We start from the raw sequence: 24413 nt of genomic DNA, 5'->3' as shown, positions 1-24413 counted from the left end.
ACATACTTTGTAACAACTGTTCAGCCAGCTCCCAGACAGTGATGAGACTTTGAGAGAAAGTCTGTAGATTGCTGAGAGGCTTGGGTGAAATCTGTGTAGTGGTAATATCGATTAGTGCACCCACAGGCCCTGACAGCTTGTACCACTGGCAGCAGAGATGGTCGTTGGCAGTGATTCCTTCAAGGAGGACATCTCTACAATACCAAAGGCTGGCTTTGGGGCCGCAGCGCCTGTACTGCGCTTAGCCCCATGCACAAATGCCAGCACTAGCCCTTTTGGCTAAGACTTCTGCTAAGCTCCTTCTCCCTGCCCCCAGCCCCCAGCTTGGCATTAAAAAGCAAACAAACAGCTCTGTGAGCTCCACAATTTGCAGCGTCTGGCTTTCAACAGGCTGGCGTCTCGGGCGGGCTAACCTGGGTGCCTGAGGGGGCACAAACCAAAGCTTTTCCCACGGTTTGGGCATCAATCAAATGTCAGAGCCATGTGGATTCTCTGGTGTCTAATAAGGTCTGACAGCATGCGTTGGTCTTTCTCACAGCTGCAGCCCAGGCAGGATCACTTTTTAGCCAGCTGTTTGTAAATGCAGGAACTGCGCTCTATACCTTTGACAGCTTTGGATAAAACTGGACAAAGGGTTAAAAAGTTTTTAAAAGAGTGGAATTTGGAAGAATATGACTGCACTGATATACAGTGTGATTGCATAAGCTCTGTTACATTAGGAAATCAAAATAATCGACCCTTTTCCCTCTAAATGTGATAGAATTTATAGTTGTGTTGCTCCTGGTGGTGCAAAAGCCCCTTTTAAACTTTGCTCTACAACCTGTGGAGTGCCACACTCCAGAACTTCAAGCTGTTGCTTTACCTTCAAGCCTGAGTACAGGAGAGACAATCTTTACACTTCAGGCCCCTGTGGGAAAAACATGACCTCAGCCAGAAGGACTCTTGAGTCAGCACGTGAGCAGTTACAGGGAGCCATGGAGATATGCAGCTCTGTAGCACAGCTGATAGCTAAGGTAGAGATCAGTATGGGAAGTGTGGCTCTGACATTCCCTGGGAAGCTCTGGGACTTAAAAGAGTAAAAAGGCTATAAAGGACACCCAGGTATTTCTCGAAAGGGAATAAATTAGCTGTGATGGGACTGCACAGCCCAAACCAGGTACTCTGCAAAAACAGCTCTGTGACTGCGGCACACAGGGTGCATTCACGCCGCAGGGCAGGGCTGGTCTCCAGGGCAGCTCTGCCTCCTGCACCCACACGTGCCAGCTCTTTGCACACAGGGCCTGTGAGGTGAGCCTCACCTCGCCGTGTCCTGTGGCTGCCCTCAGCAGACAGGAGATGCATATGCAGGGACAGAACGAACACAACCTTTACAATCTCAGCTATGACAAACACTTCCTGTGGGGTGACAGCCAAGAGTTGCTTCTGTAACTCCCGCTTGGGCTGTCATAGCTCAAGTACTGCGGTTTCCTTAGAGCTCCGGGCCCAGGTGCATCTTTTCTGATTGCTCCAGTCAAACTACCCTCTGCTGCTTGGACAGCCTGAAAAGGCCCAGGTAGCTGGTGGGAGAAAGAGGCTTTTCTAAAGCAAGGCATCGCAGCAGCCTCTGTACACCCTGTTTCATTACCTGCCAGCCTCTCAAGGAGCACAGAGTGGAAACACCCTGGGAGGGATCCGCTCACTCTGCCGCTCTGGCAAGGCTGCTGCTGCAGAGTGCTTTGGAGATGGGTATTCATCAACCGTTGACAGGATTTCTCCATCAAATGGTGCTTTGCAGACCCATCCAGAGCCTTGCTGTATCTCAGTCCCGACACAGGCTAACTCCTCTTAGATATTCATCAGAAGAGGCTTCCTGCTCCCTAGCATCCTGCCCGGAGTTACTCGAGTTCTGCTTGAGCAAGAAGAGCTTTGCAGGTGCTCGCTTTGTGCCATGCTTGCAGTTCCCCGCTGCCCATCCTCTGCAGGCAGAGGTCACCGCCGCTCATTGCCAGAAAATTCGAGAAAATGCCCATCGGAATCCCGGTTCTGTGCTGTCAGGGCACGCACTCTCCCTTCGGAAAAATGCCTATCGGACCCCAACCGGAGGCGGCATCAGCACCTAAAAGGCCTGCCCAAGTGCTCCGGGGCTGGAGCTGCCCTGCCAAGGCTGCGGAGCCCCCGCTCGCTGCCCAGCCGCTCCGCAGGACGCCCTTCGCCCCGCCGGGAGCGAAGCGGGGCCCCGCCGAGCCGCGGCCGGCGGAGTCGGGCGGCACCTGCGGGCGGGCCCCGCTACTGCAGCGCCGGCAGCTGGAAACCCGCGGGAGGCGGCCGAACTGGGAAGGGTTGGGGTGGGAGAGCCTGGGAGGGGATGCGCTAACACCTCAGGGTGCAGGCGGAGAGGCTGCTGCGGTGGGGGCGTGCGGTGAGCCTCCAGGCAGCGCCTCTGCCACCGGCTGTCGCCATTTAGCACAGAAACGGCTCGAGCGAGGCTGCTGCCTCCTTCCCTGGTGCTTCTGAGCGCGGGCAGGACGCTGCCTGTCCTTCCCAGGAGCTTCTGCTCCCATCCCTGCTTCACAGCCCAGGCTGGCGCTGTGGGGAAGCAGCTTCCAAACTCCAAGCCAAACTGGAGCAGGGCTCCTGGCTGTTTATCGGAGTATTTGCGGTTGCCAGAAAAGATGCCTTTCCGACCCTGCAGCGTGTATCTAAAGAGGAGGTGTCTAGGCCGAGCTGTGGCACTGTGACCACAAACCACTGTGAGTTTGGCTGTTTATTGGCAGCATTACTTTGCAGATGATTTGGGAACTCCAAACATTTTCTCCCAATCCACACTTTCTTTTCAAAAGGCGACTTCTTTTAAACCAAACACTCTCAGTCTTTTCACCATCCGAAGGGACAGACTGGTTCAAGAATCACAAGGAATCACAAGCCCAGATGTCCATGGGGATTTCTAAAAATGCCAAACACACACTACAAAGCAGTTCCTGAAGATGTGGGAGCCTTTCTGGGCATTTGTGATCTTCCAGCTAAATGAACCGCTAAAGCAAATTGGAGGGCTGGCAGCCCAGTCGCACGGCAGGAGGGAGCAGCATGGCAGCCCTGGCTCCGCACTGGAGCTGCTCCGAAGATTTGGAAAAGTTGCAGTCGCAGGAAGGACCCTGCTCACTGGAGTGAGCTGGATGGGTAAGAAGAGGAAAATCCAGAGTATTGGACAGAGTGGTTTGAAACAGCTGGAGGCACAGGGGGTGCCGTGCGATCCCCCCACGCAGGGGCAGGGGGTCTCAGCTCGGAGATGCTGCTCGCATGGGCAGGGGTCAGGGTTGGTGTTTCCAGCTGAGCAGTCACATATCGGGGCCTATTTTAAATGCGTTCCCCATGTAGCAGAGTGCATGTCTCGAGGATTGAAATAGACGGTGGTTTGATCATTGTCTCTCCCAGGGAAATGGTTTTTAATGAGGTTTTAAATAATAAAGTGGGATAATTTCCCTGGCTGGCAAGATCATGAAATTTTTATGCCTCCTTTCTCTCCCAAAGTTTTATCACCCTTTATTTTTAGAGACGCATAATCCCCCCTTTTGGAAAAAAAATGCAGAGAAACCACTTATTTAGGGAAAGCCACTCCTCGGTAGGGGCTCTTGGCCAGGCAGCAGTCCCGGGGGCAGCCCCACAAGCAGCCCTGCCCCACGCTCCAGGGATGGGCGAAGGCCTCGCAGGGGCAGAGGGGACCTCCCGTGCTGGTGCAGGGTGCCAGTGTCGGGTACTGGCTGCTGACAGAGGTGCCAGTACTGGGTGCAGGGTGGTGGTGCAGGGTGCCAGTACTGGGTGCAAAGTGCCAGTATTGGGTGCATGGTACTGGTGCTGGGTGCATGTAGCAGGTGCTGCTGCAGGGTGACGGTGCTGGGTGCCCGTGCCAGTATTGGGTGCCTGGTGGTGGCACATGGTACTGGTGCAGGATGGCGGTACTGGGTGCCTAGTGCTGGTACTGGCTGCCAGTATTGGATGCCTGGTGCTGCTGCAGGGTGTCAGTACTGGAAGCATGGTGCTCACACTGCGTGCATGTAGTCAGTGCTGGTGCTGGGTGCCCATACTGGGTGCTAGTGCAGGGTGCCAGTACCAAATGCCTGGTGCAGGGTGCCAATGTTGGGTGCATGGTACTGCTGCGGGGTGCATGTAGTAGGTGCTGCTGCAAGGTGCCAGTGCTGGGTGCCCATACTGGGCGCTGGCACATGGTGCCAGTATCGGGTGCCTGGTGCTGGTGCGGGGTGCCAGTACTGGGTGCATAGTGTTGGTACTGGATGCCAGTACTGGGTGCCTGGTGCTGCTGCAGGGTGCCGGTACTGGGTGCATGGTGCTGGCGCTGGGTGCATGCAGTCGGTGCCGGCGCTGGGCACCGGCGCTGGGCGCTGGGTGTGCGTGCGTGTGTGTGTGTGTGTGTGTTTTGACGTGAGGAAGTGCCAAAGCTGCAATTGCTTTAGGAAGTCAATCGCAGGGGCCGGGGGACGCCTGCGCAGTGCAGCCGCGCCGCTCCGCTCCGCTCCCGCTGCCTCTCCCTCTCCCTCCGGTGCCGAGCCCGGAGGCAGCGCAGAGGCGCGGCCGGGGGGCAGCGGGGCAGCGGCGGCCGCGGACGGCGCTGCGCGGCGGCGGCGCGGATGCCCGGCCCGTGAGTACCCCGTACCCCGCGCCGTGGCCCGGGGCCGCCGCCGCCCGCGGGATGCCGCGGGGAGGGAGGGGGGGCGGGCGGACGGACGGACGGACGGGACACGGGCCCATCGCCCCCTCCCTCGCCCTGTGCCCAGCCTCGCCTCCCTCGCCGCGGGCTGCGGGGGCACCCCTCTCCCCCGGGCGGACCCCGCTTTGCACGCCCGCCGTCCGCCCCCCTTTGCACGCCCCCCTCTGCATGCGCCCCCCGCCCCGTGCACCATCCCTTCTGCACGCTTCCCCCCCGCCCCGCCGCCCCCGGACACGCACCAAGCACCGCGGAGCGCCGGGGGTTGATGGAGAGGTCGGGCTGTGTGTCTGTGTGCGTGCGTCCGTGTGTCCAGCTGCTGCCTGTCACCAGCCCCATGTGCGAGGGCCGGCGGGGGGGGGCATCGGGATGCTCCGTGGGGACCGGCCGGCAGAGCGGGGGGACCCCGAGCACCGGGCAGGGAGGGGGGGACTTCCCCGCCGCATCACCCCGGGGGAGGGCAGGGCTCCTGCGAGGAGGAGGATGGAGGAGGAAGGAGGGGGGCACCCTCCAGCCGCAGGGCCGCCTGCACCGGGGCTTGCCCAGCCCAGGGCGGGAGCTTGCAGGGAGGATCCCCTCCCGGAGGCCTCCCCGGCCCAGGGCTACCCCGGCCTTCCTTACACCCGCAGGTGGGTGCCAGGATGGCGCTGGAGCATCCATGCACAGGCTCAGCCAGGTGGGCTCCCCATGCCCCCGATGCAAAGGGGTGCCATGCCTTGTCATAAGAGCAGCAGCGATGGGGAGCCCTGACCTGGCCGGCCAGAGTAGCAGGGAGTGCCGGGGCCTTGGGAAGGTTGGCTTAGGTCAGGGCGACCGCGGGCTCCGGTACCCGCCAGGTTCCCCAGCGGTGTGGCCAAAGGGTCGAGCAGGGGGACCTGGCTCGGTGGTGTCCAGGACATGGCACTCCCCTGTAGGGGTGTGACATCCGACCGTCGCCCTGCATGAGCCCATCATGGGGGCAGCATTGCGGGATGCCGCGACTTGGCACCCTGTCCCTGTGGCCGAGGGATGGGAGAGGGCCAGGCACAGCCATCATAGCTGCTCCATGTGTGGATCACGGTGTGTCTCTGGGCACAGAGAGGTTCCTCCAGGAAGCTGTCTCTCCCCGCCACTTCCATGAGGCTGCTCTGGCGCAGATCCATGGCCTTATTTAAGAAACTAAACAAAAAGTGTTAAGTGAGTGGGAGGGATTTCCCTGCTGCGGGGGGAGTTCATTCCCCTCTGGATGCGTCTCCACCATCCCCGTCAATAGAGACGCTCGTCCGGTGTTCACACTGGATGAGCGGAGCCTGTGGCGTTTGCTGGCCTGGTGGATATTGTTTTCTTTGGGAAAACAGGTCGCCCCAGTGGGCACATATTTCAGAATATTTCCCAAGGGAGAGCGCCACATCAGATTTCCCTACAAGGATTTTAGCTCCTCCGCGTCAGCCCTTCCCCACAAATGACTCAAGCCGCTAATCAAAATACAGTCATGTTCTTCAGCAATTAAACAAACTCCACGACATAAGATTATAGTGGAGAAGCAGGAATTTAGTGACATGAATATATCTCAATCAGGGTGTGGGTGCCCATTTTGATATTGTTATTAAAAAAAGAAGGAACCGAAAGCAGATAATCAGATAATGCAACTCAAACCCTGAGAGGGTAAGGGAGAAAAATACCTTGGCAGAGTAGTTAATGCTGAGACTGCCCATGGCACAGGAGCAGCACATCTCTGCCACCTCCCAAAGTGCATCCTCCCCTGCCTTTGCTTATCTTTGGTTGTAATCTCACTTTTAGGCTGGACGTGGGCTACAGCATCTTGAGTTTCCACTGGGCTCGTGCAAAGGGGGCTGGTGAGCTCAGTGCTTAGGGCTCTTCCCTGTGAGCAACAGGTCTGGAGTAGCAAAGCAGCTGCCGTGTTGCTCCTTGACCTCTGCAGAGCATGAGCTCAAGCTGCTGTGGCTTTTTCTCTTTTTTTTTTCCCAAATTTTAGTCCTCTGGATAGAACTATTTTGGAAAGTCAGCTCAAGAGGAGATAAGAGCCATTCTCGGTGCTGGTGCCACTCCTAAGCCATCCCATGGGGAGCCCTGCCTTTCCCTTCCAGCTTCTCCTGCTCCTTGGGCTGGTTTCTTGCACCAACCCCCAGCCATGCCTGAGCACCCCAAAAGCAGAGCAGCCACAGCAGAGCAAGGCTGGCATGCATTGCTGCCTCTGTGCCACCACGCTACATGCTCTTGGGGTTTGGCACTTCGGCCTCTTGCCTGGAATAACAGCAGCTTCCGGGTGAGCCGGTGCCCACAGTCTTCACCGAGACTTCCTATTACTCAGTTCCTTATTCGTCTCTGCACATCTCTATGCATTTCCATTACAAAAGCTGTTCAGAGAGGGGTGAATCTAAAGCCAGTTGTTTATATACATTTTTTCATGGCTACCTCTTAATTTGGGGGGAAGAAAAGATACTGGACCTTATCACGGGTTACTTTCGTCCCCCCAACATGTTGCAACATGGTTTTCACCCGTGGGGAGGACAGGATGGGGAAGAGTGCCTGACATCTTCTGTGGTGTAAGAGGGGAAGAAACTGAACACACCGGCTTGCAGGGACTCCAGCAGCCCCATCGCAGACCAGGAAGCTGCTCTGCAGTGGTCATCACCGCCCCTGGCTCCAGCCGGCTCAGGGAAGGGGCATCCAGCGCTGCAGGCATCTCCTTTTCAAACTGTCCTGTACCCAGCACCACATGGGCCTCCTCCAGCTTGTTTCCATCAGTACTGGGCTCAGCCAGCCCGTTTCTTTCCCCAGCTGCTTTGCCACAGGTTGCCCCATGCAGCACAGGGAGGGTGACCTGCAGAAGGTCCCAAATCCTTACTGCCGTGCCATGGAACGGTAGCACTGAGCTGTGGCACTGTCTGTGGCAAATAACTCCACCAGCCAGCTCTCCCCACTGTGCCCATGAGTTTGAAGGACACCCATAACTTTTCACAGGGATCAAACATCTTAAATCCAGCTGTGCATGCTCTGCAGGAGCCACCAACCCACTGCCAAGCTGGGGCTGTGCTGGTCCACGAGCTGTGGGATGACTCCCCTGTGCAGCCCCCCAGCCTGTCTGGGTGCTGTGTGGGACCTGGGGACACAGGTACCAGCGGCTTTGGGGTAAAACTGTAGTGAAGTCAAAATCCTGGCTCTTTCTGCATCCAGAGCATTGTGTAAAACAAGACGGAAACCCCTGAGTTTTGACTGACCCTTTGCCCTTCTGCGAAAGCACTCCTTGGGAGCATGGAGAATTATTTTATTTCTGTTATTTTTGGCTGGAAGTCCTCTGGGTTCCTTCTTTGGTAGGGACTGGTGACAGAGACCTCCTGCCTGTGACTTCCCCCATCCTCGGCCACTGGAGTGGGCACGGAGGGTGATGCCCCAGCCTGCCCCATCGGCTCTTCTGGGTCCATGGGACCTTGGCTGTCCTGGGTGTGTTTACTGGGAGAGGCGGGGAGCACTCTGCTGCTCACCCGTCCTGCAAAACCTCCTGAATTTGGCCATTTCGTGGAAGCAGAGATTTAACCGGGAGGAGGGTGGAGCAGCAACAGCAACAAAAACAACAACAAAGTCCTTTGGGCTTCAGCTTTAACATTCATCTTAGACATGGAAAAAAGGGGGTTTCCTGACAGCAGGAAAATGTATAGTAGAGTTTTATAACAAGCTGCCCTTCCAGTTCTCTAACAACTTGGAAACAGCCTCACTTGACCTTTTGAGGGCTCTTTGCTCAGGCTGTGAAGATCTGCTGAGTTTGGGGGCCCAGCTTTGCCACTCTCCAGACTTGCTTGTCAGCACTTGCCCACTCTGGAGGCAGGAATGCTGCAGAGGCTCCAGGGCAGCAACAGGACGGGCACAGGGGGAGCGAAGCCCCTGATGTCCTCGCACGTGGCCGTGGCTCTGGGTGCATGGGGACGGGCTGTGGGTGTGCTGGCAGCCTGCTCCCAGAGATGGATTTACCTCTGTCTCAGTATAGAGTGGGTCAGGGAGCTAACAAAGAGGTTTGAGGTTAAGGGTTTGGGTTTTCCCATCATTCCCTCTCCTGCAGGCATGAACCCAACCTGGGCTTAAGTAGTTTCCTCCGACAGAAGGCAAATGCCCAAGCAGCGTTTCAGTGCAAAGGGCAGGAGAAGAACAAACAGGTACATATTGGCATTAGCAGTCAGGGACCCTAGAAAAGGAAGGGAAAGCTTCAGGCTAGCCTTTTAAAACAAGAAAAAACAAGGAAAGATGCTGCCTGCAAGTCTGGTGCAGATTTCAGCATGAGGAGAGAGCTCACAAAGGGGATCTGGGGCTGGGGAAACGTATTGCCATGACAGCGGTGGCAGGCGAGCTCCTGTGTCCCCTGATGGTACAGCCGAGCCCTGCAGCATCACGGGGTCTTGGTGAAGGGCATCACCATGGCCTGTCACATCAAGGTTCTCGCTGAGATCCCCAGTGAGGGCCACTACAGCAATCTGAGCCCAGAATGCCTGCAATGGGCATCCACCCATGGCCAGGCTCCTGTAGCCCTGTCTGGCAGCAGCGTCCTCAGCCGGAACGGGCTGCAGCGGCTGAGGCTGCCTGGCACTGCCCTGGGGCTGAGGCCACCTCTGTAGCACAGGGGCCATGCAGGGTGACAGTGCATCCTTCCTCCCCATGCTGCCAGCTCCTCCCCAGGCATGGCTGAGCCAAACCCCGCTGTCTTTTTACCCCTTTGGTCAGATTTTAAATAACCAGCGTGGCCAGTCTCGGAGGACATGGGTTGCTTGCAGAGCTCCCAATTGCTTGTCATGGCTGGGGCAGGACAGAGCATCACTGCTGCCCTGTGCCGGTGAGGCTGCAGTGGCTGCAGCACAGGGGTCACATATGTCCCTTGGGATGCTCCGGAGCTGGGACGGGGCATTGGGTCACCAAATGTCCCTTGCCCTGGGTATTTGGCTGTAGGTCCTGGGGGATTCCTTCCTTAGTCCTTCGCTGTTTTAATGTAGGACCAAAGTCTGACATGGGAGGAAATTTTCTTACTGGTGCAAGTGAAAGCTTGATCCTGCAAGCTCTGCTCCCAGGACCCATGGTGGTATTTGATCTGGGGCTGGGGGGACATCCTAGCCCTGGGTGCTCACTGGCGAGGCATAACATCTGCCTGACACCAGACCCCAAAAGGCATCCGTCAGGGCTAGCAGTGTGTGGGCAGCAGGGCCTGCAGCACCCCGGGCGAGTAAACTGCTGTGGGCAAATGTCCCTGCGGTTCAGTGTTTGCGGGGTGGTCCCCTTGTTCCCAGCCATTGTGCCGGTGTGGCTGCAGCCCGGCCGGTCCCACCGCTGGTCGAGCTGGCTGCTGGGCTTAGCCCTGCCCTGACCACATCAATGCCACGCAGGGCCACGCTTTGGGCAGGGAGTGTGGCTGGAGAGCAGGGCCGGACCTGTCCTTGGCACAGCCAGACCCACCTCCCGCCCATGCTGGTGCAGGCTCCCAAACCTCCTCCCTGTACCTGGCCGCCAGCTCCCATGCTGGCATGGGTCTCCGGATGCACCCAGCAGGATCTGGTCTTGTGCTGGGGCTGGGGAGAAAATCTCCCCTCGTCTGCATCAGGGAGCGCTCGGAGCCGTGGTAAGCGACCCCTTTGATCCAGCATTTCCCTGTGACACAGCGTCCCTCCTTTTCATCCCAATCTGGGGTTGGTTCTCTGTCTAGTTCCTCATTTCCTTGGAAAGGGCAATTCCCTGTCTTCTTATCCTTGGTCTTCCTAGCATCCCTGTCCCCCCAGTTACTACTAATGCCTCCTCCTCTGTCCCATGGCCTCCAGGGGTCATGGAGCTGCCCGTGCTGGCATGCACTGGGATGGGGATGAGCAGGTCCTGGGCTGGCAGCACCTCATGAACGAGGAGCACCCTGCCACCCACCTGGCTTAGCTCTCACCCTCACCCTGCCAATGCTGCATCCCTCTTTTTCCTCTTCCCTTCCCTCCTGTCAGCCGCTGGGCTCTGTCTGTGCAGTTTAGCCCCTGTTGAGTATTGATTACCATGATCTTTCTTCTGTTTTCGCATGGATCATTACCAAATGCTAAATAGGAGCCTGCCTTAACAACGCCATGATACCTCTACTAATAGAAACATAATTGTCAGGGCTTGCCTTATTAAATCCCCCAGCTGATTGTCGCGGGTGCTATTTTTATGCTATGAAATAATTAACTCTGTTTCTGTGCAAGAGCCGAGGCCGGAGGGGAGGGTGCCGGCAGTGCTGCACCCATCGTCCCAGCGGTGGCTGTCTCAGCCATGGTGGCCACACCAGCATAGAGCTGTGGGTCCGCTTGCCTCTTTCCAGTGGGTGCTGGAGAGGTTCATGTGGTCCTTTCAGGAGGGCTTGCGGTGGGGGTTGGCTCAGAGGATGCTCAGTGCAGAAATGCACCCCAGTTGCAAGCAAGAGAGGAGCAGAGATCAGAGGAGACAGGCAGTCCAGAGAAGGACCCCAGCATCATCCTCTTCCCCACAGAGCTGTTGGCCCTTGTGGTGTGAAGGACCAGGGAGGTGCTGGGGCACACTGCAGCATCTCCTGATTCCCATTGCCAGGACCTGCCTTTCCAGTCTCAGGGGATGGCAGAAAAATCACTGCTGGGCAAAGGAGCTCCCCCAAAGGCATCCGCTCACTGCTGCTGCTGCCTCTGCCACGTGCGCTGGCACATCTGCCGGTGTTATCAGCAACACGCGCTCAGCAGGGCGGCAGGGACACAGCTGGGACGTAGCCACGTGAGCATCACCACCCCCTCATCCCAGCTGGACCAGGGGAGCCCGACCTGGCTCGGGACCCCTGCCACATCTGTGCAATTGGGGTCAGCCCAGCCCCGTTCCTGCAGAGTTGGGGAGCTTGAGCCTCTCTTCTTCAGTCTTTTTCTAATAGATAGCTGAAGGGGTGAAAAGAAAAAGCTGAGTCTGAAAATAGCTCCTAAAACTTCCTGTGCCACTGGCAGGTGGCTGGGGCAGGCTGCGGGGGCGGGCGGCAGCTGTGGGGCTCGGCAGCGGCGCCTGCCCGCGGGGTAACCCCGGCAGAGGGGGGCCTGAGGGGTGCCAGCCCCCCACTGCATGTTGGGGCTGCCTGCAGGGCTGGCCCACATCTGGTTGCACTCGGTGGCCAGTTTCAGCCAAATTTGGCAGAGGTTGGAGGTGTTGGTTCTTTCCTGGGAGAAAGACAGGGAAGAGGTGGGGAAGGTGCAGGCTGGGCTGAGCCCTTATTAGACAGTGGAGAATCCAGCAGTGGTATGCAGGCAGCCGGGGCTGCTGAGCTCTGCTTGCACTGATCCAGCGTGGCTGGTCCTGCAGGTCACAGACGTTTTGCAGTTTCTCCGAGGCGCGGTGAGGGGCTGGATCCAGCACTGCTCCGCACCAAGGCATTGCTGGGCTGCAGCGGGGGCTCCGGTGTGCCAGCAGCTTGGCAGGGATGGTGTCTCTGCCAGCACTGGGGGGATTTGTGCATCGCCCCCAGCCAAGCGATCCCCATGGTGGTCTGTGTTGAGCAGCAAAGCTGCCCTCACAGTTTTGACCCATAAAATATGAAGGGAAGGTCCCTCTTGGGGCAGAGAGCTCATACCGTGGCTGGAGGTGGCCGGAGAAGAAAAATGCCCTTGGTGCCAGTGGGTGCCCCAAGGCTGGTGAGCTGGGGGTGCTGGGTGCTCCCCTGTGGGAGTGTGGCTGCATCCCAGCATCCCCCAGCTCTCGGAGCTGGCCCTGCCCAGTAGTGGCAGAGGGAATCCTAGACAACCATCTGGAAAATAAATTAAGTTCAGGTGACCAGAGAAGGAGCGGTGGTGGGCACTGTGAGGATGGCAGCAATGGCCGGGTGGGCGCCAGCAGAAAAAGGAGCTGCCAAAACTGAGGGTGACTTTTGAGTGAGGGGGAGGGTTTCCATCCAGACGGGTGAGGCTGGGGACAGCCGCGGTGTCACTGCATTGGTTTTTGGGTGCAAGGGTATGCAGTGTTGGGAAGAGAGGAGATGACAGCTCGGCCTCCCCGGGGAAGGCGAGGGAAGCGGCTGCGCCGAGCGGGGCACTGGGCCGGGCTGATAACGGGTACACGCCGCAGCCGGGCGCCTGGCCCAGCCCTGCGGCCCTGGGGGAGCGTGCGGGGGTGCCAGCATCCCCCCTCCCTCTTACTCCACTTTTCTCCGTTTTCCACCTGCAGCCACTGTGAGCCCACGTAAGTGAGGGGGCAGCTGCCAGCAGAGGCCACAAACTGGTTTCAGTCACTGGTGTGGTGCCAGGGCTGGAGCCCCCTCCGCCCACAGCGGTGCTGAGGACAAATTTAATCAAGGAAACGGAGGTTGGGTGTCTGATTTCTCTCTCACTCTTCTGTTTTTTGGGGTTTTTTTCCTGAAGAGGAAAAAAACCAAACAACTTTGTGAGTCACTCTTGGCCGAGGGAGCCAGGCTTCGCTATGCGTGGCAGGCAGGCTGGCACATCCCCGCGTCGCAGGGATGATGCTGCTGGGAGGCATGGCAGGAGGTTCTGACTCAGCCCACCCTTGGGGACCGGCTCCCTTCCCTCGCTGCCCACCTTGCTGCTGGCATCCTCACCCCGCGGGGTGAGGCACTGGAGCCATGGGGATGCCTGAGGCACAGCCTGGCAGAAAGCACTGTCCCTTGGAAGCAGCCTTAGCTGGGTGCCAGGGACTGGCCCGTGCCCACCCTGGGGACATACCCTGCCTGTCACTCCTCAGGGAAGCCGCACTGGCCGATTCCTTCGCCGTGGGGCTGTTCCAGTACCAGTGTGCCCAGGTTATCACCAAGATATCTGGCTGTAGCCGGCACTGCAGCAGGTGCCCTCCCGGCTGGGGAGCCCTGGCTTTGCTGCTCCCATGTCTGCAGCAGCCACCTGGATCCATCCAAGGCATGGGAAGCAGGAGCACAACCCAGCTCAGTGGCTGGTGGGGCTCGCTCTGCCCCGCTCCTGCCCCGTCAGGGTGGCTGGCCCCGTGGCAGAACGGCGAGGAGAGCAGCCAGGCCCTGCCGGGGCTTTCCCAAAAAAGGTCTGAACTCTTCGGTTGAGTTTGCCACTTCCCTTACCACTCCCTTTCCTGTGAGAGGATGTGTTCGGCCGCTTTTCTTTTCTCTTTCTCTCTTCTTTTCTCTCCCATCTCCCTGCCCTCAGACCCGGCGGTCCTGGTGATGCCTCGCACCCCCTGAGCCGGCCAGGGTCACCCTGGCTGGCACCCGCCGCCGCCGCGCGATGGCCAGGCTGCAGGTATGGATGCGCCAACAGCAGCTCCCCCTGTGCCCCCCAGGTCCTCCCACCAGCCACAGCACGGGTTGGGTGGGCACACCAGGGACGCAAGCTGTGCCAGGGGTGCCACCACACTGGGGTGGGCTCTGGTTTGTGCCCTGCTTTGCAGGGGGGGTTGCTGGAAGAGGATGCCACACTGGTCAGGGCATCATCGCCGGCTGGGGCATTTGGGGAAAGTGGGGTGCATGGAGGGGTGTCATGCCTGTGGCCAGTATTTGGTGTCACCTTTGTTTTGCTTCCGTGGGCACACTGATGCCACAGCTTCCACTGCAGCTCGCACAGGGTGATTTTGGCGACTGCTTTGCCCAGCCTGAGCAGGGCACAGGACGCTTTGTGTGCAGCTGCATGGGACAGGGCCGACCCAGTGTCCCAGCAAGGAGCAGCCCAGTGGAAGGGGAGGTTTCCCTTCGAAAGCAATTTTGGGCAGTGCTCATCTTACTCAGTTGTGTGTGGGGTCCCCTCTGTCTTCAGGGAGAGGATGGGGCGGTGCCAGGCTTGGTGGGGACGTCACAGCCGCGTGAGCTGGCATGGCCCGGGGACACCCAGCACACGGGGACTCCCAGGCTGGGTGCTGCAGCCACCAGGCACCAGACAACAATGGCAAAGACTCGCAGAGCGCTCAGGGAGCTCATGGGGTTTGAGCGAGGGCAACTTTTGGGGCGTCTCTTCTCTCTGCTGGGAAACGTCCCCTTTTTGCCATCCTTCCTCTTTTTGCAGCCTCACGCGCGCCCTCGCCTTCCCTCTGGTGATCACAGGCTCTGCCGCCTGCCAGGACTTCCTTATGCACCCACACCCGCAGCTCCGCAGCGGTGCCCGGCCCTGGGGCAGCCGCCGGCAGCCCCGTGGCACTCGGCTCCCACCAGCGCGGTGCTATGGGAGCGTTAAGGGGTGCATGGGGCTGGCAAACCGAATTCAGAGCACACTGGCTTTGCCCTTCGGTGCCATGGGCCAGGGGCCCTTTGCAGCCCCACAATTCCCTTCTCCTTCCTATCCCACTTGGCGCAGACCACGCAGCCGAGATGGTGCTGGGTGGGTGCCAGAGCGCCTGGGCAGGGTAGCGAGCTGACCCTGCCTCCTGGCCAGGTGCTGAGTGCACCCCGCAGGCGTCAGGAGGGGATGCTCCTTGTGGGGGATGCTGCTCCATCCCGCTGCCTCTCCAGGGTGTTTTGGCTCAGCCGCTTGCAGGACTGCTCTGGGCAAGGTTGAGCACCAGCCTCAGAAGCAAAATGCCTAGGTGTCCCCCTGGAGCAATGCCACAGCTGTCCCCACGTCCCTGTCCATTGGCCACTCCCCATCCGCCTGCTCCACACCCCAGCACCACAGCAGACCCGGGGCTGCCTTTGCTTCGGGGCACACTGGAAGGAAGCAGGGTTTTCCCAGCTGTCACGTTTTCCTCCTGATCGCCCCTTGCTGTAATTAGTGCCGCAGCCCCACTGGGAGCCATGCCCAGAGACTGGCTCCCCCCGCCCTGCCATGGGGCTGCAGCCCCCCAGCAGCGCTGGGCATGGCAGCGTGGCCGTGGCACCGTGGGGTTAGTGGGCTCGACAGCGGGATGTCGCCGTGGGTGGGCAGGGGGAAGCAAAGGAAAGGGAAAAATGAAGGGGGTTAAATGGACCTGAGGGCAGCGTGGTGCGAGAGTGAGCAGAGCCTGCTGCTGAGCTGGGTGACAAGGTCACAGTCATCCTGCCAGCACTTCGGTCTATAAATAGGGACAATTGGGAGCGAAACGCAGACTTTCTCCTTTTTCGTTCCTGCGGGAGTGATGGGAGCCAGCGGGAGGGTTTGCAAGGGCCTGGGCGAGGAGCTCACTGAAGGCGCTGCCAGGTGATGGCTGTGGTGGGGGTGGGGGGGTCTGCACCCACAGGGGCAACGCGGGCTCACGAGGGGCTCTGGGGACAGCCCTGTCCCCAGCTGGGACCCGCATCCTGGCTCCGTTCTGCTTGCTGAGTCCACAGTAGGACTCAGACCTGAGGTGGTGAGATCTGGGGCAGCTTGAGACAGGGACACTGGGTCTGAGGTGCTGGGGGCTCTCCATGCCCGCTGTCCCCCCCACTCCCATCCCTTCCCTCTGGCAGAGGAAGGACCATGATTGCTGCCCACCACCCTCGGCGGGGCACAGGAAGGCAGAGCCGGCCATGACCACATCCTTACCACCACCCCACGTGGAGGTGGGTGCTGAGTCCTGGCACCACTCCTGCCTGGGACCATCCCTGCTCCAAGCGGGACCAGTGGTGCAGGCAGGGACAGGCAGGCCTGTGAGCACAGGGGAAGGAACTCTTCTGCAGCAGCAGTGCAGAGTGCTGGACTCAGCCAACACTTGGCACGGGGCAAGTTTTGGTTTAGTTCTGGGAGCTGTGAAAAATCCCCCTCCCCACCCTGTTTCCTTCCACTCACATGATGCCGTGGAGTAGCTGCGACTTCCCCATCCCAGGCCCAAACATGCTGGGGGGATCCGGCCATGCTTCCCCACGGCATGGGGCACAGCCTGGGGCGCATGAGGCTGTCGCTGACGCCGGCGCCCTGCCCAGCCCCACTGCTGCCTGCAGGGCTCGGCAGCACCGATAAAGCGTGGGAGGGGGTCCTGGGCGAAGCGTGGGGCTGGCAGAGCATCTGCCGCCATGTTTCCCCTCCTCCTTTCCTTCTCACTTCCTTTTCTTGCACCCTTTCTGTTTGCCTGCCATGCCCCAACCCGCTGCCTGCAAAGGGCTTTCCCCAGCCCGGAGCAGCCCCCCTCAGAGCTGCTCGAAGCCAGGGGGTCTCTCTGTGAAGGTAACGTGGTGCCGCTCCTCTCCCTCCCCGCAGGCTCTGTCCAGGAGGCGGCAGGGACATTAGCTGGGAGGTCTCGGAGGCACGGCTCACCCACGGGCTGGGAGGAGCGGAGAGCAGCAGAAGAGCCCCTGAAGCACGACCCAACCCCGTCCACCGTGTATGAGGCTGGGACGCAGGTGAGGTGGTGTCCATCTTGGGGCTGGCTGGTGGCCGGGACAGCAAGCGGGAGCCAAAATTAAATCCCAGCAAGTCACTGGGCAGGGGTCCCTCATTTACCTCTGGGTGCTTGCACATGGGGGAGGATAATCATCAGCAGCTAGCTCACCCGCTCCCTGCCCTCCTGCCTTTCAGTACGCAGGACCCGCGTCCGCAGAGACACCCCTTCCGATGTCCCGGCATGAGACTTCTCCGACAACGGTGCAACCCGCCAGCAACCACCGCCCCAACGCCTGCTGCTTCTGCTGGTGCTGCTGCTGCAGTTGCTCATGGTACGTCCCACCGCCCGCTCCGGCCCAAGGCTCCTGCGGGGCTGGCAAGCATCACCCGCCCGCCTCGTCGTCCCATAAGGAGCGGAGATGTGAGGGTCACCTGCGTGTGCTGGTCCTCTGTGCTCCATGCAGCACTAAGCACCTGGACACGGCTGCTGCCCAAGCAGATGCCTGGGCTCAAGGGAGAGGGGCTCCTACGGCAGCTCCCACCCCTGGGTGCTCTGCAGCCCTTCAGTGCAGATCCTGGCACCCATGCAGCACCACGGGCAGTGGGTGCGGGAGGGCAGCTGGGATGGGGCCAGCCCCGCTCACCGAGCTGAGCCTCTGGGCTGCTTGTGTGCTTGTGTTGGGTGGGGGCTCAGAAGCCGGGTGGGTGTAAATGGTGTTCTGGCCACAGCACATTGCTCTCCTCTGCATGGAGCCTAGCAAGCTTGTGAGCCCAAGCCAAACCTTGCCTTGGTGCATCGTGACTCCTGCCTGTCAGCCAAATCCTTTAAAATAGCCAGAGCACAAAGCGGCACGGGGAAACCCGCCTCTGGCACTGTCCTGACAGCTCTGCTGGGGCTGGACGCCCCCGGACGGGCTGCGTGGGGGAAGCTGCAGGCAGTGCCAGTGGCACAGCGTGGTGCTTGGCCAAGCTGTCTGACCTCTGTGTCCCCAACCCACCCCCCTCAGGCACCTGGCTGCACCTGGGCAGGGCAGCAAGGCTGGGCAGCAAGGCTGAGCAGCAAGGCTGAGCAGTGGGACCTCTGGCTGCAGCACTGTGCAGGCAGGAGGATTTTGCTGCCCGTTTCAGGCAGGTCAGGGCAGGAGGAGAGCTGTGTTTCCCTGCCCAGCATCACAGCTGCCTTCTCGCAGCTGCAGTGCCCTGCCTGAGGTGGATGGCCCTCATCCATGGGAGCACTCCTGGGCAGCTCTGCCTTAGAGCAATGGGTGCAGAGTCCAGCCCTAGCCTCCCAGTGCTGCCCAAAGCCAAGGATGTAACCAGCCACTTGCCTGCAGCTGCATCTCCTGTCCTCTCTGAGGATCCCCAGCTCCTTATTCTCTGGATAATGCAGATTTTGAAGAGCCCATCTGCTCTTCTCCATCCTCAGCATCAGCTCGCTCTGAGGCTGCTGATGGCTTTGGGCTTTGCAGCAGCTTTGACTTTACAGACACTGACAGCTCCGAGCTTGGAGGAGCAAGAAACCCTGGAGCTGCACCCCGTGCAAACCCACAGTGCATCCCCAGCACTGATGCATCAGCCCCATGAAAACCCCTGCTGTGTCCTTGGGGCCCCATCTCACCTGATCCCATCTTGTTTCCTCACATTTGCATGGCAGCGAGTGCAGTAAGCGGCTCCCCTTGCAGCCTGCCCCAAACATCTCCCTCCCTGATGCTGCCTTGAGCTCATGGCATTTGGCTATTTCCCTGTGTCCCTCCTCTGTCTCTGCAAGAGCCTGTGAGCAGAGATGGGACAGAAATCCCTCCTGTACCCCAGTCCTGGAGCAACCAGGACTGGTGCCAACCATTTTGGGTCTCAGGCATGTCAGGCAGCGAGCCCCAGGGGCAGTGGGGGAAGGGACGTGCCTGCAGCTTCGCTCACCCCAGCTGCCTGTGCCACTGGGGGAGAAGTTTGCACATTTAATCCTGTGTGAGTGGCGAGGGACGGTGTTGCAAGCAGGAAGTGCTGCGGTTGGCACCGGGTGCCAGAATTGGGGGGGCCCGAGGGAAGTTGGCTGGAGGCTGCTCTCCCCTTGTGCCACCAGCACTCCCAGGGGAGAGGGACAGGGGGACAAGGGATGCCGGCACCCCTGAGCTCCGGCACTTCCATCCCATGCTCGGCCTCTGGGCTGAACTGGTGCTGGGGTGTCCTGGGGGTGCAGGGTCCAGCCCTTGATCCATCTACCCCAGCCACCAGCTTCCTGGGCGAGCCAGGGCCGTCACCAGCTGGAGACGGTGATAACCAGGCATGGGGGCCAAGCGCACCATGGCGCTGAGCTCCGGTGGCTGCAGCCCTGCATCCTGCACCCACCCCCATTTATGTATTTAGTGGTGTTTATTCGTGGTGGTTCACAATGGCTTTGCCGTGGGCTGAGCCGGCACTGACCTCTGCCGGCTGCTGCTGCCCGGCCCTGCGGCCGCTCCGGCTCTGCTCGGCCCTGGCGCTCGGCCCGGGTGGTGGAGCAGGGCTGGGGCTGCAGCGGCGCCCGACTGCAGGAAGCACCCTTTCATGATGATGCTAAAATTGCACAAGGAAGTTGGGGTGCTGCTGGGGCAGCGGGTGCTGGGGCAGGCTGGGTGCTGGGGGGGAGCCGGATGGCAGGGTGCTGGTGCCCACGGCGGAGATTCAGCGGCCAGGGACAGTCAGGGGATCCAGATGGGGGTTTGGGTGCGTTCCCGATGCCCCTGACTACCTTTCTGTCTCCCTGTTAGGAACGAGGACCGGGAGCGAGCGTGGAGGTCGTCCCGGGAGACCAAACTGGAGACCATCCCAAACTGTGAAGCGTGGTGAGTGCCTGGGCAGCGCTGCGGGGGTGGGCCGGAGGGACCGGCACAGCATGGCACAGCATAGCACAACACGGCACCCACCGCCACCCTCCGTGGCACCCAGCCCCGCATCCTGCCTGCTGGTGCACGCGTGGGCAGCAGGATTGAGGTGCCAGGACTTGGGGGTTCCTCGTGCTGCTTCCAGTGCCATGTCCCTGGTTCCCACTGAGAAATGGGGAACCCAGAGCCTTGGGCTGCAGCCCTCTGCAATTCTGGCCCTTGGGCCCCTTGCAAAGGGAAACTAAGGCATGCAAAGACCTCAGCACCTTTTGGGCCATGTCCCAAGGGCAGAGCCTCATCCTGCAGGCACTCTGCTCTGGGGATGCCCTGCACTGAGCACCCACTCCCTGAGGGACAGGTACGACCCCCTGCATGCAGCCCAGCCGTGGGTGCTCTCTGCAGCACCTGGTGCAGCAGGGTTAGGGGTCAGCCGTGATAATTAGCCACTGAGAGTGATTGTTCCTGCCTGCTTTAGCAGGTAATGAGTATTTGCTGGGGAGCAGCCTCTCTCCCTCCATCCCCCAGCTGTTAGGGATGATGAACTGTCAGTCTCTCCCTGGCTAGGGCAGCTCAGAGTGGCTGCTCTGCAAGGGAAGGGCTTTTGCTTCCGTTTGGGTTTGTGCAAATCCAGCACTAAAATACATCTCAGCTTGAAAAATTCAGCTGAAAGCAAGCTCATGCTCTAGCCCAGCTGAGCGGAGCTGGGGCAGACCCCATGAGTGACCTCTGAAAGCCTCCGTAATAGCTGGAGCCTGAGCAGGAACAGCCTCGGCATGAGCAGGGTGGATGCGTTCAGGCACGGTCCCTCTAGGATGGGACCAGGGATGAGCATGGCTGAGCCGCACAGGGAGGGATGCAGCAGGGAGCCCACAGCCCTCCCGTGCTGACCATAACGCTGTCCCCTTGCCTTGCCTGCTGGGGCCTGGCAGCGCCAAACCCACGCCGGAGGAGGTGCGGGGCTGGGCACAGTCCTTCGACAAGCTGATGAAGAGCCCGGCGGGTCGCAACATCTTCCGGGAGTTCTTGCGGACTGAGTACAGCGAGGAGAACATGCTCTTCTGGCTAGCGTGCGAGGAGCTCAAAAATGAGTGCAACAAGCACACCATCGATGAGAAGGCCAGGATGATCTACGAGGACTACATCTCCATCCTCTCGCCCAAGGAGGTACGGGGCAGAGGCCCTCCTGCGGCTCTCAGTGGGTAGCTCAGGCTAAGATGGGGCTGGCAGCATGCTTCTTGGGGAACAGGCTCTGTCCCAGCTGCCGCTGCAGCCCTGTGGCAATTTGGGGATGGGATGGGTGGTTGGGGATGAGTTTGGGCAGGGTAACAGGTTTACTTCATGCATGTGACTGGCGCAGGGAGGGTGTCCCCAGAACCCCCGGGACACAGAGGCAGCAGGGCCACGGGCTGGGTTGTGCTGCGGGGCCGAAACCTCACGAGGGCACCAGTGGGCTGAGGAGATGCTGCAGCCCAGCTCACAGCATCCCCAGGGTGGGGGCATCCAAGGTGGGAGCACCCCAACCTGCCCCTCCCTGTGCCCAGCAAGGGGACACAGGGAGGACCCAGAGACCTCCCCAGTCCTCCCTGCAGCTCTTTCCAAAACACCCTTGCTCTGGTGCAAATATATATACTCTGGGGTAGAGCACACCGTGGTCTCCCCACGTCTGGCCACGAGCCATGTGGATACCCAGTTTCCCATGAGAGCTGGTGCGGGGGTGGGTGCTGGGGATGGGGGCTCAGCATTGGGGGTTCCTCAACGCCCCCATTTCTCTCCCTACCACCCAGGTGAGCCTGGACTCGCGGGTGCGGGAGGTCATCAACCGGAAGATGCAGGAGCCGTCCTCGCACACCTTCGATGATGCGCAGCTCCAGATCTACACGCTTATGCACAGAGACTCCTACCCTCGCTTCCTGAACTCTGCCATATACAGATCGCTGCTCCAGAGCGTCTCCCGCTCCTCCTCGGAGTCCTAAGGGCACCCGCCGGCCACGGGGACGCCGGTGGGGACGTGGCGGCCGGAGGGGCTTGGTGCCTCCCCCCCTCCACCGCCCTCCCTGCCAGCCCCCCCCCAAGTTTTTAGCTTTTTACCTATGAACCGTCACCCTGGTTTCTGGGCCACCCTCCGGGACTGTCCCCGGTGCTGGTGCCACTGCGGCAGCACAGCCCGGGCCGGCTCGTACTACTGAACCCCTGCCCCGTCCCCACCGCTGGCCGGAGCGAGCCGGGGGAGCTTGCGGGAGCACGCGGGAGAGTGCCCGGGGCCCGGCTCCCCCCGCACCCCGTTCTGAAGAGGTCACTTTATTCCCTCTCCACCACACTTGGGGACAAGGCAGGTCCCCATTTCCCACTGAGACCCAGTTGGGGACTGGGTTGGGGGTTTACTTTTGGGGTGGGGGGGAGGTCGATTGTTGTTGGTTTTTTTTTTTTGTTTTGTTTTTTAACTTTTTATTTTAAAAAGCTTTTTTTGTTGGCATTCTGTACATATAAAAAGGTGTCAGGTTTACATCGCTCCGTCTGTTTGAAGTGGCCCACAGGGTGGGGGGGCAGTGCTGCAGCTCCATTTGCATTCCCGGTGGATCTGGGGGGCAGCGCTGGGGCAGGATGGAGGCAGAGGGCAGGCAGCACCCCAGGGCCATGGTCTCCCCATCGCTGAAGCCACCCATGGGGCTCTGGAGGGGCCAGACAGGACCCCTGCAGCGGTGGTGCCATGAGGCTGTGCTTGGAGGGTGGGCAGGGGTTGCCCAGGAGCTGCCGCCTCTGCCAGCCCCCGTCCTGGGGAGCCCAGTGCCCATCGCACAGTGCCAGACCAGCCCCAGGACACCACGCACTTGTGATCCCAAACCCAGAGCTTCCTGCATCCTCGGTTCACAGACTTCAGTGAAGCGGAAAATACACATGCCAGTTGTGCAGGTGGTATTTGCCCTCCTGAGAACCCCACGGGTTCCTGGCTGGCCCACGCCTGCCCCGCGAGCAGGGAGAAGCCCAGGGGTCTGCCCTCATCCCTCGGGCACAGGCAGGGCTCCTCATGGGATGGAAAATGTTGCAGGGAAGATATGTAGTATCTGCGTATTTCTGTACAGCATGAGGAGTGGTTTGCTGGAGCCCCTGCACCCAGAATTAAAACATTTCTGCCAGCAGCCCCTGCCCTCTGTGCTGAAATGAAGCCAACAGCGGGGTCCTGCTGCCCAGCTCAGCCATGCTGTGGAAGACCAACACTACTCTCTGCTTTTCTTGACCCAGAACAGTCTGTGGTTTCTTAATTATCTATTCTTTTCCCTCCTTCTCTCCATCCCTTTCAAAGAAAAAAGAAGGAGCAGCACTGGTTCTTTTTATTGAAGATATTTTTTAAACAAACAAACAAAAATTCTCTTGGCTTTTTGGTTCCTTCCTTCCTAGTGGCACGACTGCATGGAAATTCATGTCAGTAAATTTAGTTTTGTTTGCCAAGCTGGAAATACAGTTCAAGAAAATATATTTTTGAGAGAGACCAGAGATTGTTTGTTCAGGAATGTTGGTATTGTTATTTGGTTGTTACTGGCAGGTTTTCCCCTGCGAGTGCTGAGCCTGCACCGCTACAGCCCTGCAGCCTCCCCACCCTCTGCTGGGGAGGTTTTAGTTCTGGGTGCTTGGTTTGCTCTGTGAATAAAGGATGTGTCTCACATGGCCTTCACGCAAGGTTTGGAGGCTGAACATTGCTGAAGCTGTCCAGCAGCTTGGCAGGTGTGTCAGAGCCTCTCTGCATACCGTGGAGCTCTCAGCCCAGGGAAGACCCCACTGCCACCAGTTAGTCTAGGCTCTTGCTCCTAATCCTAGCACTTTTAAACACCTTATAAGTGAATCCTTGCTTCCAAAATGCCTCTTTAGCCAGTGGCTCTTCCCCCACTGGCTCTCCTTGGTGTTACCTCAGAAAATGGTCCTCAAACGGTACTTTTCCCTCCGTTTGAGGGGCTCCTTCTGCCTGGGACTCTCCATACCTAAATTCAGGTTTGTCAGCAAACTGCCCAAGCTCAGCTCCCCTCCTGACAGCAAGACAAGAAAGGCAACAGCAACTGGTAATTACACAGCACACGGGCCAGAGGGCCTTGGCCAGCTTTGGTTTCAGATGCTGAAGCTTTTAAGCGTTACTGCAAGGACACTGTTCCTTCCTTCCCAAGCCTGGCTTGAATAACCCCATTTGCCACAAGACTCGTGAGGCTTAAATGAGTTGTCAGCATCTCTGAATCTTTTCCTTCTTGGGAGACTTGGCTGCACCCTGTAAAGTGAAAGCCCTGAGCAAAGGATCCTGTTGGGATCCATGCCTCCGGAGGAGTGCAGCCCTCAAAGGGGCTGCAAGCACGTTTTCCATTGCTTTCATGTGGCTGCTCACTCCTCTGTAAACATCTCCAAGGTCTCTGTTGAATGTCTGCTGTCTGGCATGCTGAAAAGCCAGTGGAAATACTTGTTTTTTGCTCTGGAACAGGGGAGCAATGCCATAAGAGATGTGGCTGCACATGCTCCTGCGCTGCTTGTCAGCACAAGAGCTGCAGTGCAGAGGACTGCTCCAGAGCAGCCTCCAACTCAGAGGCCTTACTGGGACCCCCCAAATGCCACATCACCCCAGTTAAAGGTTAGGAAGAGGGAGTTTAACTTGCAGGCTGAAAGCTGGTGGGAGGACAGACAGAATTTCCC

General features: G+C 59.3%; 1 protein-coding gene across 2 annotated transcripts; it reads left to right on the top strand.

Moving 5' to 3' along the window:
- The first annotated feature begins 4584 nt into the window (after positions 1 to 4584).
- RGS19 (regulator of G protein signaling 19) lies at positions 4585 to 22248 on the top strand. 2 transcript variants are annotated; one of them, XM_075108440.1, is made up of 6 exons: positions 4585 to 4633; positions 16762 to 16904; positions 17080 to 17216; positions 19632 to 19706; positions 20675 to 20909; positions 21530 to 22248. In XM_075108440.1, the coding sequence occupies exons 3-6, from the start codon at positions 17116 to 17118 to the stop codon at positions 21716 to 21718; spliced, it is 600 nt and encodes a 199-aa protein (XP_074964541.1). In that variant the 5' UTR covers positions 4585 to 4633; positions 16762 to 16904; positions 17080 to 17115; the 3' UTR covers positions 21719 to 22248. The 2 variants fall into 2 exon arrangements, with proteins under 2 accessions (XP_074964541.1, XP_074964540.1); XM_075108439.1 differs by lacking the exon at positions 4585 to 4633 and adding an exon at positions 13157 to 13920.
- The last annotated feature ends 2165 nt before the right edge of the window (positions 22249 to 24413 follow it).

Source organism: Phalacrocorax aristotelis, chromosome 13, assembly GCF_949628215.1.
Source record: "Phalacrocorax aristotelis chromosome 13, bGulAri2.1, whole genome shotgun sequence".
NCBI classification, from domain to species: domain Eukaryota; kingdom Metazoa; phylum Chordata; class Aves; order Suliformes; family Phalacrocoracidae; genus Phalacrocorax; species Phalacrocorax aristotelis.
Note: the sequence above shows the minus strand (reverse complement) of the source record. Positions and strands in the feature narration are given on the sequence as shown.